Source organism: Emiliania huxleyi (genome assembly GCF_000372725.1).
Source record: "Emiliania huxleyi CCMP1516 unplaced genomic scaffold EMIHUscaffold_72, whole genome shotgun sequence".
In the NCBI taxonomy this organism is placed as follows: Eukaryota; Haptophyta; order Isochrysidales; family Noelaerhabdaceae; genus Emiliania; species Emiliania huxleyi.
This window is the reverse complement of record NW_005196603.1, coordinates 280,635-296,810: the sequence shown is the minus strand read 5'-3', so window position 1 is coordinate 296,810 and position 16,176 is coordinate 280,635. Positions and strand designations below refer to the sequence as shown.

The 16,176-nt window shown below is 63.6% G+C and overlaps 3 protein-coding genes across 3 annotated transcripts; 2 read left to right on the top strand and 1 right to left on the bottom strand.

Moving 5' to 3' along the window:
* Positions 1–4,279: 4,279 nt before the first annotated feature.
* On the top strand, positions 4,280–6,354 carry EMIHUDRAFT_465494 (hypothetical protein; the record flags this gene model as incomplete). The annotated part of the gene is made up of 4 exons (XM_005761198.1): positions 4,280–4,929; positions 5,115–5,165; positions 5,361–5,448; positions 6,101–6,354. Coding segments are annotated over 4 exons (1,042 nt in total), but the record flags the coding sequence as incomplete, so codon positions are not given.
* Positions 6,355–7,558: 1,204 nt separating this feature from the next.
* EMIHUDRAFT_438232 (hypothetical protein) lies at positions 7,559–8,797 on the bottom strand. Its single transcript, XM_005761197.1, has 4 exons — positions 8,653–8,797; positions 8,422–8,574; positions 8,225–8,269; positions 7,559–7,932 (listed from the first exon to the last, which is right to left on the bottom strand). The coding sequence occupies exons 1-4, from the start codon at positions 8,791–8,793 to the stop codon at positions 7,669–7,671; spliced, it is 603 nt and encodes a 200-aa protein (XP_005761254.1). The 5' UTR covers positions 8,794–8,797; the 3' UTR covers positions 7,559–7,668.
* A 252-nt stretch (positions 8,798–9,049) lies between these two features.
* Positions 9,050–9,742, top strand: EMIHUDRAFT_68073 (hypothetical protein; the record flags this gene model as incomplete). Its single annotated transcript, XM_005761196.1, has 2 exons — positions 9,050–9,494; positions 9,597–9,742. The coding sequence occupies 2 exons, from the start codon at positions 9,050–9,052 to the stop codon at positions 9,740–9,742; spliced, it is 591 nt and encodes a 196-aa protein (XP_005761253.1).
* Positions 9,743–16,176: the final 6,434 nt, after the last annotated feature.

Genomic DNA, 16,176 nt, shown 5'->3' with positions numbered 1-16,176 from the left:
GAGGCGAGGGACGCAAGAGCGGATGCATTGGTACAGCTCTGCTTCGCTCGGAGGCGGAGTGACTCTATCAGCGTGGGGCGTCTCCTCTGAAAGAGCAGACCGCGCGTGAAGGAGACCGCTCTCACTGCCACTCTCTACGTGTCCGTTCTCGGAGTGTCCGGCGGCGCTCACCCAAAGGCAGCCGCCCACGACCGAGGAGGAGAGGAGCTGCCCCGCGCGGTAGTCGGAGATGCTCACTCGGTTCGTCCGCCAGGCGCTCGAGCCTGCTGGCGAGCGGATCAGTCGCCACGCCTGCATGCGCGGCGGCCTCAGTACTCAAACTCTGAAGGGACCGCACCGTGGTTGAGTTTATTGGAACCTCGCGGGCGAGCGGCGTCTCCACGAGCGGCACGTTGCCAAGCCCGGCGTTGGTTCCCACGAAGAGGTGCGGGGCGCCGCCGATGCTGCCGTTCCGGAAGCTGTTGGCCACGCCCCAGCCGCGAGTCTGCGCGATGTGAGTCCAGCTGCCGCCGCTGTCGAGCGTTTCGTACACGCCCGAGGGAGTGCCCGCCACGACGTGCTCGCCGTGCTGGTCGACAATGTAGAGGCCGTGGATGCGCGTGTCTGCGAGCCCACGGTTCACCTTGACCCAGTGCCGGCCAAAGTCAATCGACTTGAGGACACCAGAGCTGGCAGCGTTGTTGTTTCCGCCCGTGTAGATGACATCGGGGTTGGCCGCCGCCGCGACCACCGGCTGCACCGTGCCAGCCTCACCGCCGTCTGGAGTGATGGAGTCGCCGATGTTGCTGGGACCCACGGTCGTCCATGGCGTGTGCGAGGCGGGCGGAAGAGGAGCCGAAGGCGAGGCGCCGGTCCGGCGGTCAGAGTAGCTTGAGGCGCCGTCGAGCGAGAGTAGAGCCGTCAGGATGCGGAGGGTGTGCGCAGAGGCGGGCATCGAGCGGTGATGGTTCCGTGCGCGATTTCTTTTTTACGGTTGTTCTCGAGGAGAGTTGAGACTGCTTGCATACACTCATACATTGGATTGTCATTGCCTGTGAGTGCGAGATAAGGCTGGCTGCTGGCGGCTAGCCCCTGAGGAGAGTGACCAGAGACACCTCACATGACCCCACACACGGTCTAGTCCGGCCTCGAGGTCGGCGGAGATTGCTAGAGGACGAGCAAGCCTGCTCTAGCCTCGCATATTACCTCCTGTCGTCTGTTGTGATGTTGTGCCCTTGTTTGTTTCTCTTGGCACCTTGGAGTGCTGGGGGGGGCGACAGGAGGAATGTGGCACTGAGTTATGTGTACGCCAACTCAGGGTGTGTGGCAGCCGGCTGGCTGTGTGTCTTGTGAGCTTGTTTGTGTCTGTGTGTCGTTCGTGCGTGTCGTCATCATCTGTCTCGCGTCCACCCATACCGCGCTGGTGTCCAGTCCGAGCCTGGCTGTTCTTCACCTTTCTACCTACCTACCTAGTTGAGAGAGAGCCCGCCAATGGCAGTTATCCGTTATTGCGGACGTCGCCGCGGCTCGCCTCTGCCGCGGCGGCTGCTGCGCGCACGCGGCGGCGCCGCTCTCGAGAGAGACGGCTGGCGACGCGGCTCGCCGCCGACGTACGGTGCGCTCGTCCGACGGTCCGCAGCGTGGCGTGCGCGGCGCTGAGCGCCGCTCTGCGAGCGCTTCTGCGCCTGCACTGCCTGTCTCTGTTGCTGCTGGTGGTGGTGGTGCTGCTGCTGGTGGTGCAGATGATGCTGCTGGCGCGGCGCGGCTCTGCGACTGGGCTCGACGCGCGCGTCGCGAGCGTCCGACGCGGCGGGCGGCGTCGGGCAGGTGCGCTTCTCTCTCGGGTGGTGGTGGTGGTGCTGCTGCTGCTGCTGGTGGTGGAGATGCTGCTGCTGGTGCGGCTCGGCTCTCCGACTCGACTCGCCGCGGGCGTGGCGGGCATCTGACGCGGCGGGCGGCGTCGCGGCGGCAGCGATCGCGGCTCGACGGTGGAGGTGGAGGCTGGTGGCTGTGGTGGACTTTGAGTTTATTTAATGATGGACTACGAGGACTGGGGGGTCAACCGGGAGGCAGGGGGTCAACCAGGCGACGGAGGACCGTGGGCCATCGCGGGGACCAGCTTGTCCGGAGGGCGGGCTGGGTAGATCCGGATGGTCTCACGCCGGTGGGTGGCACCGAGGCGTCTGGGACGCTCAGCTCTACCTTAAGCTCCTGAGGGGCGCGTGGTTGTAACCACGTAGTAGGACTACAGCCCACCACAGACACCCTCCCCCACTCCTCACGTGTGTTCACACCCTCACCCTCTCCTCTCTCCTCTCTCTCTCTCTCTCTCTCCTCTCTCTCCTCTTGTCTGTGCTGTCTGCCTGACTCAGGCACTCAATCTGCCGATGCGTGATTGTGTGTGGGCTGCTCCGAGGGGGCCCTCTGTGCGATCCGACGGGTAGGGGGGCTGTGCCCGGGCGGTGTCCGGTGTGGAGTCCCCTTCTGATCCCGCCTGGGATGTTGGGTGTGAGGTTGTGGCGGCTTCGGTCCCAAGGGGGGGAGCTGATCCCACTCAATAACCAACTCTCAGGGGCAGTAGGTGGGCGAGCCTCGAGCGCGCTCATCTCGATCGTCAAGACGTCGCTACGCGCGGTCTTCCGCGGGGGGAGCTGCGTCGACGGGTGCGGGACCGCGGCGCAGCCAGTGCCGCGGCGAGGCCTCCGGCTGTTTGCGGCGGGCGGCTTGCTGCTCGCTGCATGGCGAAAAACTCGTCTCGCCACACGCCAAGGGCTTATGCTCTGGCGAGACGTGAGGCTCATGCGCCCAGGAGGGGAGGGGGCATGTGTAACGACACTGCTAGAGATGCCTTTCGGGGCCCAGAGATAAAACTTCTGTGATGCCATGCGTGACCTAGTAGTGTCCCCAGCTATGGGCGTGTCCACGTTGGAGCCAGGTGTGGTGTGGGCGCGAGAATAGCTCCGCCGTTCATGGAGGCAACCGATGCGAGTCGACTGGTGTGTGTCGTCGTGGTTTCGTATCAAGAATTCTCTCTCTCTCTCTCTTCTCGAGGTTCTCGAGGTGGATATCCTTTGGCCGCGTTGGGTAGCGAGGATTGGTGTAACCCGAGCCACGGAGGCGTGTTTACGGTTGTTTCTTTTTACTTGGGCTAGTGGACTCCAGAGACAACAACTTGGCGCACCTCACTGGAACTTACGGTTTGACCCAGCTCAACACCGACCTGACTCGTCTTGTGCTGCTGTTCACAGCCTTGTTATTGAGAAGAAAATACGTCCTATGGCGCTGTGCGCTGGTCTGTGATTCACAGCCAGCAACAATGAAGAAAAAAATGTGCTTTCCTGTCCATGATCACCAAGCTGCACATACAGAACCCTTACTCAATCCACATCCCCCGCACATAGAGACCCACTCACTCTGTGCGTGCTTGCTGGACCAACTGCTGCAGGCAACGAGGCCACTTGCTAACGCCCACCGTCTCTCTATCCGGGAGACCACACACAGGCAGGAGCGAGATGGTGGTGAGAAGACGAAGAACGGGAGAGGGTGAGGATTCGCGACTTGCGGCGAGGAGGGCCAATGAGAGAGAGGTCCTCACAACACGGCTGAGGACCTCTCGTTACTGAGGACCTCTTTGTTTTTGGAGTTTTGAGATACCCATCCATGGAAACACATTAATTTTTTCAAAGTGCGTTTGCTCTCGCCGGTGTTCAGCTAGTCAGAGAGAGATGTTTGCTAGTCAGTTGCATTTGCAAACATCCACGTCTGCAGCATCTCTCTTCCTCTCTTGAGAGCTCTTGTTGGTGGAGAGACGTTTGAAAACGCATGTGAGTGTTAGAGTTGTTTTTGTTTTGCGCACTGCAGGCGCCGCCTCTTTGGGGCGCGCGCCGCCGCGGCCCTCGCCGCCAGCCGCTGCCCCGGACGGCGGGATTCTGAAAGATAGTACAGATTACGCAGACAGCATAGGTGCACGTATGTGCCACGCATATCCCTCTGATCTCTTCTTCTTTCTTCACATATCCCTCTGATCTCTTCTTCTTTCTTTTGCTAGCTAGCTAGCCTCCTTCCTCCCACCCTTCCAACTATGACGGAGCGCAAGGGCCCCCTTCGTTGCGCGCTCTCTCCCTCACCCCTCTCCCCTTTCGCCGACGGTCCAGCACATCTCGTCCCGCGTCCGGAACGACGCATCCAACACGTCTTGACGCCGTCCTTGTAAGGGTGCCGAGATTGCATCCCTCGGCTTCTCGCGTGCCATCCGACCAACTCCTTTTCCAGCCGCTCTGTGCTCTGCTTTTCGTGGTGGCTCCGTTCGCGTGTTCCGTCACTCTGCGAGTTTGCGTTGGCGCCATGGGCGGCACCTGCAGCCGCGTCGACGAGCAGCCTCGTGCTCCGCCCGTCTCGCCCAAGCCAATCTACCGCGGTGGCCTCTCCGTCGACATCCCTTGCGAGACGGCGGTGGCGGGCTCTCCGGCCCTCTCGCAAGGCAGCATACCGAGCTCGTCGAGCCCGACGAGTCATCCGTCCATGTACCAGCGACGAGTCTTTCCCGCCGAACTGCGGGAGGAGTGGCTCGAGGTGCTCAGTGTGGACGACTGCAGCCGGCGAAGCGCTCGCGCCTCGAGGCTGCTCGCAGCGAGGCCCGAGGTGGTGCGCGGTTCGCCGTGGTGGTGGACCGACGACACCGGCTCGCTGCTGCACGTCGCAGCCGAGCGCGGCGACGCGTCCCTCCTCCGCGTCATCCTCGACGCCGGTGCTCCGGACCTCCCGCTCGCGCTCGACGCCGACGGCCAGGCGGCTCTGCACGTCGCGGTAGCGAACGGGCACCTCGACGCGGCGCGGGTGCTGGTGGAGGTGGCGGCGGCGCAGAGCGGCGGCTGCACCGCGCTCACCCTCCCCGACAAGTACCGCATGACGCCCTTCCACCTCGCGTGCGAGAATGGGGACGTTGCGATGGCCGGCGTCCTTAGAAGGCGGAAGTCGTGTTCGTGTATCCCAACATGCGCTCGAGAGAACACGCACTCAGCTCGACCGTAGTCCGCTGCATTCCGCTGTATTCGTAGCCCCTCGTATCCACGCGGTGCTCTGAGCACACTGCACAATACCGCATCCCCGCCCCGATGTTGGCGTAATCCGCATAGGCCTCCTTCCTGCTCGAGCAGCTCGCCTTGCTGCCTGGTCTCTCGACGCAGGCACCGCACGCACGCACGCCACGCGAGAGCGTAGCAATCCCAACGAGGTTCTCACTCGTGGACAGCACAGTTGCCACCCTTGAGACATGGCACCGAGGCCCGCTTTCTCTGTCTCGGGACGCAAGACACGGGCGCAGGCCTGTTTTCTGCCAGGGGCGGCACTTCCCATCGCCCCCTCCCCCCCCCCCCCCGCAGGAGGTGGCCGAGCTGCGGCGCGGCTCGGCCAACTTTCTGGCGCAGCGCGGGCAGCACGCAAGGGTGGTCGCGCTGCTCGATTCGGTGCGTTCGCGCTTGTCCGAGGTTTCTTTCCTACCGCGCCGCGAGATGTCTTACTGCCGAGCTTTCTTTTTTACGGCGGCGTGTTTTCTTTCTTAGGTGTCCTTCCTCACGCAGCGCTCTCGCGACTCTTGGGTCTCGGCCATCTCGCCGCCGAGGACCCCTGGCGGCGACTCGCTCAACTCGTCGATGGGCGGCTCGTTTCACTCGCGGTGGGTGGAGGGGCCGCAGGGAGGCGGCGAGGCGGAGGCGGCGAAGCGGGGGCCCCCCGCGCTCTCCCCCCGCGAGCGGTCGCACTCCCCTTCGCGCCGCTCCGCCTCTCCGCCCCGCGCGGCTCGCTCTCCCCCGCCCGCGAGGGCGGCCGGCGGCCTCTCGGCCGGCGACGGCCTCGGGAGCGGCGGCAGCGCGGCCTTCTCGCTGCTGCGGAGCAACTCGAGCTTTGGCGCAGACTCGCCGAGACACGCCGGGATTGGCCGAGATTGGCAGCCCCTGGAGAGGGGCTCTTACGTGCTCCGCCGCACATCGACACACCCGTCGTTTCCAGATATGGGGAGATATGGGGAGATATGGGGAGACATGTCTGCGTCGAGCGCGTTGGTCCATCTCCCCGCCCTGCTTCTCGGAGCCTTCTCGGAGCCTTCTCGGAGCCGTCCCCGTAGGCGCCCTCACCAAGGGCTCCTCCCTGCCGACCATCGTCTCTGGCCGCAACTCCTCGCAGCGCCCCCGCTCCGACGCCTCCGACGGCGACCACAACTCCGCCTCCCCCTCGCCCGTCCCCGCCGCAGCTTGCCTCAGCCTGTCCCTCGACGGGACGGCGCCGCCGCTCCTGCCGGCCTTGCCGCCGACGGCCGAGGCGCTGAGTCGACTCGAGGAGGAGACCACCCGCCCCGCGCGGCGGCTCGCGTTTCGCTAGCGCGGCGATGGCGCATGCACTACATGGCGAGGAGGGGTAAGGTACTTAGAGGCAGAGGGGGGGCTCTCAGTCTAAGACACCATATGTGCGCCGAAAAGGGGGAGTGTCTCGCGGAAAAATATCGAGTGTCCCCGTTACAACTTTGACGTTTGGTAACCCCCGCGCATACAAGAAACACCTAATCACCCTAAAAGGTGGCCGTAATACGGCGCTATCTCGGCGCGAAAAAGCAAGAACAAAAAGTACTGTCTACTGAGCTCTCTCTCTCTGACTCTGTGTCTCTCAACCGACATCATCTCAAGGGTGCGGCCGGATGGTGCGTATGGACTCAAGCCAGCGTAGTGCCTCGACGGCCACTTCGGGGCCTAGCTCGTCGTCGAAAAGGATGCCTGGGGATATGAACAGTGGCGGTGAGGACAAGGTGAGGGCGGTGGCGCTGCGGCGGAACCGGAATGAGACGGCGGTGGCGGTGAGCGGGTAGGAAAGGCGAGGCCGGGACGGTGGTGCGATCGCGCACCAAACTTGTGCGGGCCGGGCTCGTTGCACGACACCCCCTCCGTCCGCGTGTCGACCGGCACCAGCCGCGTGTTTGGCGCCGTGGCGACCTTCACGATGTCCTCGAGCGCAGAGTAGGGCACGAGCGGGTCGTCGCTCGCGCCAACGACGAGCAGCGGGTGCGAGAGGCCCATCGTGAATGACCTGCCTGTCTGCAGCTCAAACTTTCGCCTCGCCAGGTCGCGCACGACGCGGTCAGCGAGGTTGTGGGCGTGGAGGTGCAGCAGCCGTTCTTGCCACTGACTTTCGCTTCGCCCGACGCTTTTCTCGTGAACAGGCGTATGCCCTCGAACGACGCCATTCGCGGGTCTCCCATGCTGCTCTGGCATGCGTATGTGGAGGATGAGACAGCCAACGGGAGCGGCGTGTGACTTTGATTTCGTAGATGACTGTGTGACTGATCGGCGACCTTTCACCTATCTAGATATGCACCCAAAGCGAAAAGGCGAGTCAGGCAGGACGCCCGAGTGGAAGTCAAGCGATTACAGGCAAATACTACAACACAGCTCACCGAGTCTCGGCTCGGAAAACTCTCTCGGCTCGGGGACAAAGTTTCCGCAAGTGTTGACCGGGATTGCCCGCCGAAATCCTGTCCTGCCCGACCGACGGCGTTACGAATCAAGTTGGTGCCGGGGTGTGGGCTTCAACGTTTTTCAATCTGACGTATTGTATCCCAACTATCACGCACACGACAGCCGCTTGACATGTGCGACAGAGTATGGCCCGCGACTGTTCTTCAGCCTCCCTCTCTATACCTCCCTAGAGGGCGCCCTGGCAGTCACTCCGCTCCAGCCCGGGGCACCCGTCTGCGCACGGAGAGCACTCACAGAAGCCACACAGCGCGGCAGTGGCTCTCTCTGCCGGCTGCGGCGCGGCGGCGCTCTCCGGCGGCGGCCGCGCGTTGGCGCGTTCCGCCGGCGGCGGCCCGGCGCGGTCAGCAAGCCGCGGCGGCGCGGCGGCGGCGCGAGGTCGATTGCGTATCCTTCCCGAGGCGGAGAGTTGCTCCCAAGTGAAGTACCGCACCTGACGGAAGGGGAGGGGAAGGTCAGGGGAACTTCTCCACACACGCACACAGCGGTGGTGGGGCAAGGGCCAGGCGACCCTCGCGACTCCACGTCTAGACAGACAAGCGCCCCACGGCAGTAAACGTGCACGGCCCAGTGCGCGTGGGTGAGCAACTCTGCCCCTCCCTCCCGACAAACCTGCGAAGACGTAGAGCGCACCCGCCCTGGCAATGCGTCTCGGGTGATCTGATCTCGGGCCATCTCGGGTCGCCGGGGTCATCTCGGGAGAATCTCGGGATAATCTCGCGCGCCGGAGTCGGCTTGTGCGGCCGGTCGAGTATGCCAACCTGGTAGGCCTACGTGAAGGACACACAGTGGGGGCGTTGAAGCGACATCAGAGCGTGCAAACTTCGCGGGCCATGAGTCTACTGCCATCGACAGATCTGAACCAGCTCAATGCAGCCAGCCGGAATACAGAGATTGGTGATTCGCATCTAGGGCTGCGGACGTGGAGCTCTCGAAAGCCCCTCGCGTCGTGCGTCGAGTTGAAATCGATACTGCAGTCCGTCCCCATCGCCGAGAGGAGCGCGAGCAGCGTGCTGACCTTCCCGCTACCGACCCAGCCCTCGTGGTGTTGGACGTGCGCCGTCATGTCGTACACCTGTGCAACCCGCGTGGTGCGAGTGTGGTGTGAGTGGAGCGCGCATGCCGTGCCACTAGAATACGCAAACAGCGATGCCTTGTCCGACACCACGATCCACGCATCGTCGCTGTAGCAGTGGCGCGCCACCTCTGCCATGGTGAACACCGGCCACGGCTTGCTCCGCCGCCTGTCGCGCTCGGCGGCCAGCGCCTCGACCTTGCCGACGGCGTCTGTCATTGCCAACCGTGAGGTGGGAAGGGGGTCGGCGAGCGCGCTGTGGCTGGCAAAAAGAATTTTAACCGTCTTACGACACGATTCACGCGACAGGCGAGGCGCAAAAAGAATTTTTAGCGCTCTCGTTGTTGTTGCGCCCTCTGTTGTCAAGAGAGAGAGAGAGAGAGATCTTCTGTTGTAAAGGGACAAAAAAAAACCGCCCCCGCGAAGCCGCCCCGGGGTTTGGCTGGCGCTCTCGTTCTAGCGCTGCTGTAAAGGGATGTCCACCGGCTGCTGCAACGAGGAGCAGCAGTACTTCCTGGTCACCATATTTGCGTACTCTGGCGCCGTCCTCCTGCTCTGGCGCGCCCTCGTCTTCAAGCCGTTCAAGCTCTTTGCGGTTGCTCTGCACGAGTTTTGCCACGCGGCGGCAGCCGCTGCGCTCTGCAATCGCGTGACCGGCATCGAGGTCTCCTGGGACGAGGGCGGGCTCGCCTCGTACAAGATCCCGACGAACCGGGTGCGGTGCGTACGTGCTTTCGTTCTGCCCGCCGGCTACGTCGGGTCGACGTGCTCGGGCTGCGTGCTTGTCATTGCCAGCGCCTTCACGGTGGGGTCGCAGGTGTGCGGCATCCTGCTGGCCGCCGCGTGCGCCATCATCGCCGTGTACGCCGCCTTTGGCCGTGCTGCCTCGACAAAGGAGCGCGTCCTTCTCTTTGGCGTGAGTGCGGCCTTTGGAGTGACCTCGGCCGGGCTCACCGCCATCTCCTTTGTGGGCGAGGGGGGCGGAGAAGGGGGAGGGGGCGGGGGCAAGGGCGGCGGCGGAGGAGGCGAGACCGACTTTGATGCGGCGACCTGGCCACTCGAGCTGTTCCTGCTGCTGGTCGGGACGGTCAACATGATCTACTGCACGTATGACATATACGATGACACCGTCCGGCGCAAGGTGGCGAGATTACCCGAGATGCACTGAGATTGACCGAGATGGCCCGAGATTGACCGAGATGGCCCGTGTGGGCACCAGGTCGAGCGCTCGGACGCGTATCAGTTCGCCGAGCTCTACCGCTCGCTCGGCTTCCAGCCGCGGTGCGTCGGCTTTGTCTGGTTCTGCGTCGCCCTGGCCGCCTGCGTCGCCGCCGTCGCAGGCCACACGATCTGCGTGGGCGAGGGCGGCGGCGGCAAGGGCTCGAACGGGCCGCCTTGTATCGGATGCCTTCCGTGGTGGCGGCTCGCGCCCCCCAGATGCGGACTATCTCCCCATATCTCCCCATATCTCCCCATATCTCCCCGCATCTCCCCGCAGCAACAGGCCTCTAGAAGCGAACGATCTCCCCATATCTCCCCGCATCTCCCCGCATTTCCCCACATCTGCTCAAATCGCCCCAGCGCTCTTTAGATGCGAACACATGTTCACCTACTGGTGTATTCAAACCACAGGCTCGCACCGGCGCTGGCGCTGCTGCTCTGCGCGCTGATCCTGCGCGGCCTCGACGCGTACGGCGTCAGGGTCGGGGGCTGCTGCGAGGCGGCGCATCGTCAGCCATCGAGGCCGGTCGGCGGCGCCAAGCGGGCGCCGGTTGCCCCGGCGTCGTAAACAGAGGTCGGCCACGAGCCTCCTGCAGGCAGAGTCCTGTCGCACAGCTTTGCGGGCGTGCTGGTGCGAGTGGAATCGGTGCGCGGAGTAACACCCGCGCGGTGGGTGCCCTGTGGCCTCTCCTTCGCTCCCTCCGCTGCACGTGCGTCAGAGAGTGCATCAGCCCTGTGAGTGAATCACCTGTGCATAAGTCGAGTACGTGTAAGTCGAGTACTACCCTCGCGGCTTCAATCTTCAAAGGATATTTATGCATCTCACCGCCATCCCGGCCTTTCAAGTCTGTGCGGCGCGTGCCGCGTCCTCTCCCATACGGTATCATGTTCATGTGAGAGCCGCATAAATTGTACACTGTCATGGGAGAGGGGGTGAGTATCACAAAGATCGCAAGGGCGGGGGCCTGTTCCTTTTTACCCATCTCACAGTAGAGAGGTGTCCGTTTATTTATTTATGGGGGTGAGTATTCTTGAGTAATAATATTACGATGAAGATATGAGTACAATGCGACTTTGGTTCACCTTGCTTTTCAAGCAACATTTAAAACGGCGCACGTGAAGACACAACTCCACCAGTACTTACACATCACACACACTGGTTCGATCGAGTCCCCCTCCGCGTCTCATGTCTGGTGTGAGCGTCGCTCCCCCGTCTCCGTATTTTGTCGTGTCATCAAATAGCCCGCGCCGAAGGCCAGCACAGCCGTCAACTGCTCCCTGATACCCTGAAGGACGAGAAACTCGCGCCCGCCAAGAGGTCCTCACGACGCCACAAGAGGCCTCACGCCAAGAGGTCCTCACGCCGAGAGGTCCTCAGTCACGCCGAGAGGTCCTCAGTCACGCCGAGATGTCCTCAAAGATCCGCGGATGATCCGCCATAAATGGCTGCGCGCTGGCTGCGCGCCCCTAGAGCTCGACCCTAGACACCGCGGCTTGCGCGTGCTGCGACGAGTCCTGAGATGACGACCGCCCCCCTCCCCCCCCCCCCCCCCCTCCCCGCATTGATGAAAGGAGCATGCAGCCGCCCAGTGGTGAACGTCTCGTGAGTCTAGAGTATGTAGCTATGTGAATCTCTTTAGGGTATACTGCATGGGGTACGAGAATCTGAGTATTTTCTTTGTTCCTCACAACAAGTCGTCACACAGCCATGTACACTGTAGTCTGTACTTGTGAGGTCCTCAACTCTCAGGTCTCAGCTCGAGGACCTCACTCTCTCGCTGTATGGCACTCGCCTCGATCGCCAAAGTCGCGTCACTCCACCGGTCCGCTATCCTCTCCCTCTGTCTCCCTTTCTTCGTCTCCACTCACACCACCATCTTATACTCCTGACTATCTTGCTGTCTGGCGCGTCTTCCCGGACAGTAGGCGTTTAAATGCAACAACAGCCAGAGATGGTAAGCCAGATGAGGGAGGATGTTGTGGCTAGACGCTAGTTCCACATTTCACAGACCTTGTTATTGAGACGAAAATACCTCCAGCCTACCTATGGCCTATGAGAGGTTTAGCGCGCTGGTCTATGTTGAGAGGTTGAGCGCAGGTGTGAGACCCTCGACTGCGACGTGCTTATGAGTATGTGCGTGCCGTCACGGCACACGCGAGTGGCAACAAAAATGTGCGAGGCTCTGGCGCTCTGCATGCCGCTATCGAGGGATTCTTACTACCTACCTGTCAAGATATATTGACATTCCTCTCCTGTCAAGATACTCCACAGGCACGCGTGTGATTTGATAGAGATTTTTAGTCGTGTCCGCTGTTGCTGCGTGGAGTCGTGCTGCTGGTTCCAACCAAACGTGGTGGTGTTCGTGGCGACGTCGTGACACGGGCGCGCGGCGCAGAATGCGTGTGGTGGTGACTTTGCGTCGCCGGCATCGTTCGGTCCGCCCGCGGCGCCGTGTGCGACGGCGGACGTTCACAGCGCGGGTGGGAACAGCGTTCCGACACGTGGCAAACCACCATGGTATTCGTCGAGTACGAGGCCGACCGCCTCTACGGCGCGCGACGGACCTTCGGCGCATCATCGCGTGCCGAAGGCTTCCTGTTCGGCGTACGGCCCGACGTGTGGCCTCTCGACGCCCCGATACTTCCGCTGGTGCTGCCCGACCTTCCCAATCTTGGCCCGCCGCCCAATCTCCGGAGCTCGCGACCGCAGGCACAAAATCAGACGATTTTCTACGGGACGCAGCCGCTCAAGACGTACAACCCTTCGCTCGCCGCGGCGCCGCGCGGCCTGTACCCACGCTGCGCCTTTGTCCTCGCGCTGCGCGTCGACGGCCTCCACCAGTGCTCGTCGTCGACGACGCCGTACAGGAGCGAGCAAACCTTGGCGGAGACCGACTGGTTCCAGGGCACGGCGATCGCCATGCTGGACGCGAGTCTGGCGATCTTGGGTTGGACCTGGCTCGTCAACTCGCCGCCCTATCAGATCGCCACGAAAGGGGCCAACCCGGCCGCCGTGCGCGCGGCACGATGCATGCAGCACGGCGCCTCGGACCATTCCTTCCTGCCCTCGTGGGCCAAGCAGACCTTTGACGCACGGATCTTCAACGTGGCCGGCGGGCTGGTGGTGACGTACGCGTGCCCGGCGTGCCTCTTCTCCCTCTCGCCGCTCCGCTTCAGCGCGCAGCCCACCGCCGACGGCGGCGTCTCTCAGCTGCGCGCCTGGGCACCCCACCGCATCACCTACCCGAGCGTGAAATGGACCAACGGGCGCAACCAGGTGCTCTTCACGTACCGCCCACCGCCGCGGCCGTCGGCGGCGCGCAACGTCAGCAGCGGTGCTGCCGGCGCGGCCGAGGAGCGCGACGTGCGCGAGCGTCTGATGATCCAGCCGCGCCTGGGCGTGATTGGCAGCCTGGGCCGGCCGCGCTTTGCCGTGCATGGGCGGCGTGTGTGCCGCACGCACGTGCCGCGCAACCCCACGCGGCCCTTCCCGCCGGTTCCGAGCGCGGCCAACTGCCACGGCGACTTTGGCCGCGACCCGGACTGCGGCACGTTCCCGGACGGCTCCACGATCGACGTCGTCCGCTTCGAGGGCGTGTGGGAGAAGCGGGCGAAGCTGCGGAACGACTCGCGCGCGCAGGTGGAGGCGTCGCTGCGCGCGAGCGGGCTCTATGGGGGGCTCTCGCTCACGAGCAACCTCGTCAAGGTGCGCTGGCGCGAGCAGGCGGGCGCCGACGGCGGCGGCGGCGGCGCGAGTGGTGGCGGCGCGGGCGGCGGCGGCTGGTTTGGCGGCGGCTTGCTTCGCAGCGGCGGTGCGGGCAGGGGCGCCGCGGCGGCCAACGGCACGGGCGCCGGGTGCGAGGTGTTGCTCGGCGTCGGGCACTTGCACCGCGGCGAGGGCACGCGCAACCGCATCCTCCACCGGCGCCGGGCCAACGGCCCCTCACCGTGGGAGCAGACGCAGTCGCGCGTGCGCCGGCGGCAGCCCTTTGCCTTTGGCTACCGTTACACGCACTTTTGGTACGTGCTCTCGGCGCGGTATCCCTTCGAGGTGCTCGGCGCGAGCGGCGAGTTCTGCCTCGCGAGCGCGCAGGACGCGGCCGACTGCGAGAGCATCCAGTTTGTCTCGGCGCTCGCCCACGCGACCCCCGAGGCCATGGCCGCGCACATGCCGCGCCAGGCCGCCGGCGCACGCGCGCTCCGACCGGTTCGCAAACGAGGCGTGTGGAACCTCGGCTCACAAAGCACGCCGCCGCCGCAGTCGAGCCGCGCGACGCTGATGCTGGCCTACGGTGTGAACGACTGCGAGGCGCGCGTCGGCTTTGTCGAGCTTGCGCGCGTCCTTCGCGCCGTGCGCCCGCTGGTGACCGGCGGCCGGATCTGCGCGTGAGATCGCGGTGAGACCCTCGGGCGCCGCGGGTATGGACGCGCGTGGGAGCGCACGGCGTCTGTTAGGTCGGTTAGGACTCTCTCAGATGACGATTGCGCCACGATCGTGGCAGTGGTCAGTCAGCCGAGCTCCGGCATCCATTCCTCCAAGCATCCTCCAAGTCAATGATTCTTGATTGTCCAGCTCCAATGTACTGGTCTACTCTCTGCGTACTCAGACTGGGCCGTACTAACTCCCGTAACCGAGTTTACCGGACACACGCAAGACGCAACACTGATCACCGCGCGCCCCCTGCCGCTCGCCCCCGGGGACCCCAAACGGAGCCCACACACTGCGCACACATCACGGATAGGCCGATGACTTTTAAAGGACTTGTCCTTTACAAAAGGACACCTTGATCTCGCGTTTTCGCTCCCATTGAGCTCTCTGCAAGCCTCTCCTGGGCATTGAGGTATGCTACCATGTCCACCTGACAGCCTCCAGGCGGCGGGGTCACGACCCAGCCCAAGCAACACATTCAAAACCGACCCGGAGACGTACCCGCAACCGCTTGTCCTTTACGCCCGCTAGTCCTCATCACTGTCTACAATCACCTGCCGCTTGCGTAGGGGGGGGGGCTGCAGCCTGGGAGGAGGGCGCTGCAGGCCGCTTGGCACCTTTGGACACGCGCCCAAGCACTCCCTTCACCATCTTCTTCACTATGAGCCCGCCCGGTTTTGAGCGTGCGTCCCAGTCGCTGCAGCGGCTCTGTCAGCGGACCAATCTTGCGGTAGCGGCGATCAACTGCTGCTGCTTGGCGTTGCGCCTTCGGGGAAGGATGTGGTCCTCCTCTGTCAGCTGGCTGTTGGTGGTGAAGATGCGTGGCATGTACTGCGGGAGGGTGCCATTGTTGTAGCGAGCGGCATTTGATGCGCTCGCTTGGCGGTGAGCTGGCTCAGCACGTCTTCATTCGAGAGCTCGCCGCGGCCGAGTGCGGCGTACGTCAGGTGGTAGTTGCGGGCGGGTTGATGACGCTCACGTCGGCCGGGGCACCACCCACTAGCTGCATGATCACCGGCTGGTCACTGATCACCGATCACCGGCCTTTGGAGAGTTTTCTAGGAGTTACTTATTCAGACGGTGATCGGTGATCAAGTTTCGGCGGCACGTAACGTCCAAAACAAGGCCACGACTGTCGTCCCCCGGCACCACCGGGCACGGGGAAGTCGCGAAGGGCAAGTGGAGTGCGGGAGGTACGACTGGGCCGGCGAGCGGGGGCGCGTGGCGCCCTTCATGAACCTGTCCTTTTAGTTAAGCACGCCGCCGCCGCAGTCGAGCCGCGCGACGCTGATGCTGGCCTACGGTGTGAACGACTGCGAGGCGCGCGTCGGCTTTCACGGATAGGCCGATGACTTTTAAAGGACTTGTCCTTTACAAAAGGACACCTTGATCTCGCGTTTTCGCTCCCATTGAGCTCTCTGCAAGCCTCTCCTGGGCATTGAGGTATGCTACCATGTCCACCTGACAGCCTCCAGGCGGCGGGGTCACGACCCAGCCCAAGCAACACATTCAAAACCGACCCGGAGACGTACCCGCAACCGCTTGTCCTTTACGCCCGCTAGTCCTCATCACTGTCTACAATCACCTGCCGCTTGCGTAGGGGGGGGGGCTGCAGCCTGGGAGGAGGGCGCTGCAGGAGACGTACCCGCAACCGCTTGTCCTTTACGCCCGCTAGTCCTCATCACTGTCTACAATCACCTGCCGCTTGCGTAGGGGGGGGGGCTGCAGCCTGGGAGGAGGGCGCTGCAGGCCGCTTGGCACCTTTGGACACGCGCCCAAGCACTCCCTTCACCATCTTCTTCACTATGAGCCCGCCCGGTTTTGAGCGTGCGTCCCAGTCGCTGCAGCGGCTCTGTCAGCGGACCAATCTTGCGGTAGCGGCGATCAACTGCTGCTGCTTGGCGTTGCGCCTTCGGGGAAGGATGTGGTCCTCCTCTGTCAGCTGGCTGTTG

Bases quoted from the DNA above. Each gene is read 5' to 3' on its own strand.
- EMIHUDRAFT_438232 (XM_005761197.1), bottom strand. From the start codon at position 8,793: ATGACAGACGCCGTCGGCAAGGTCGAGGCGCTGGCCGCCGAGCGCGAC. The intron at 8,575-8,652 runs GCATCGCTGTTT...CGGGTTGCACAG, and splicing joins GGATCGTGGTGTCGGACAAG to GTGTACGACATGACGGCGCA. The intron at 7,933-8,224 runs GCGCGCGAGATT...CCCTTCCGTCAG, and splicing joins GGCCGCACAAGCCGACTCCG to GTGCGGTACTTCACTTGGGA.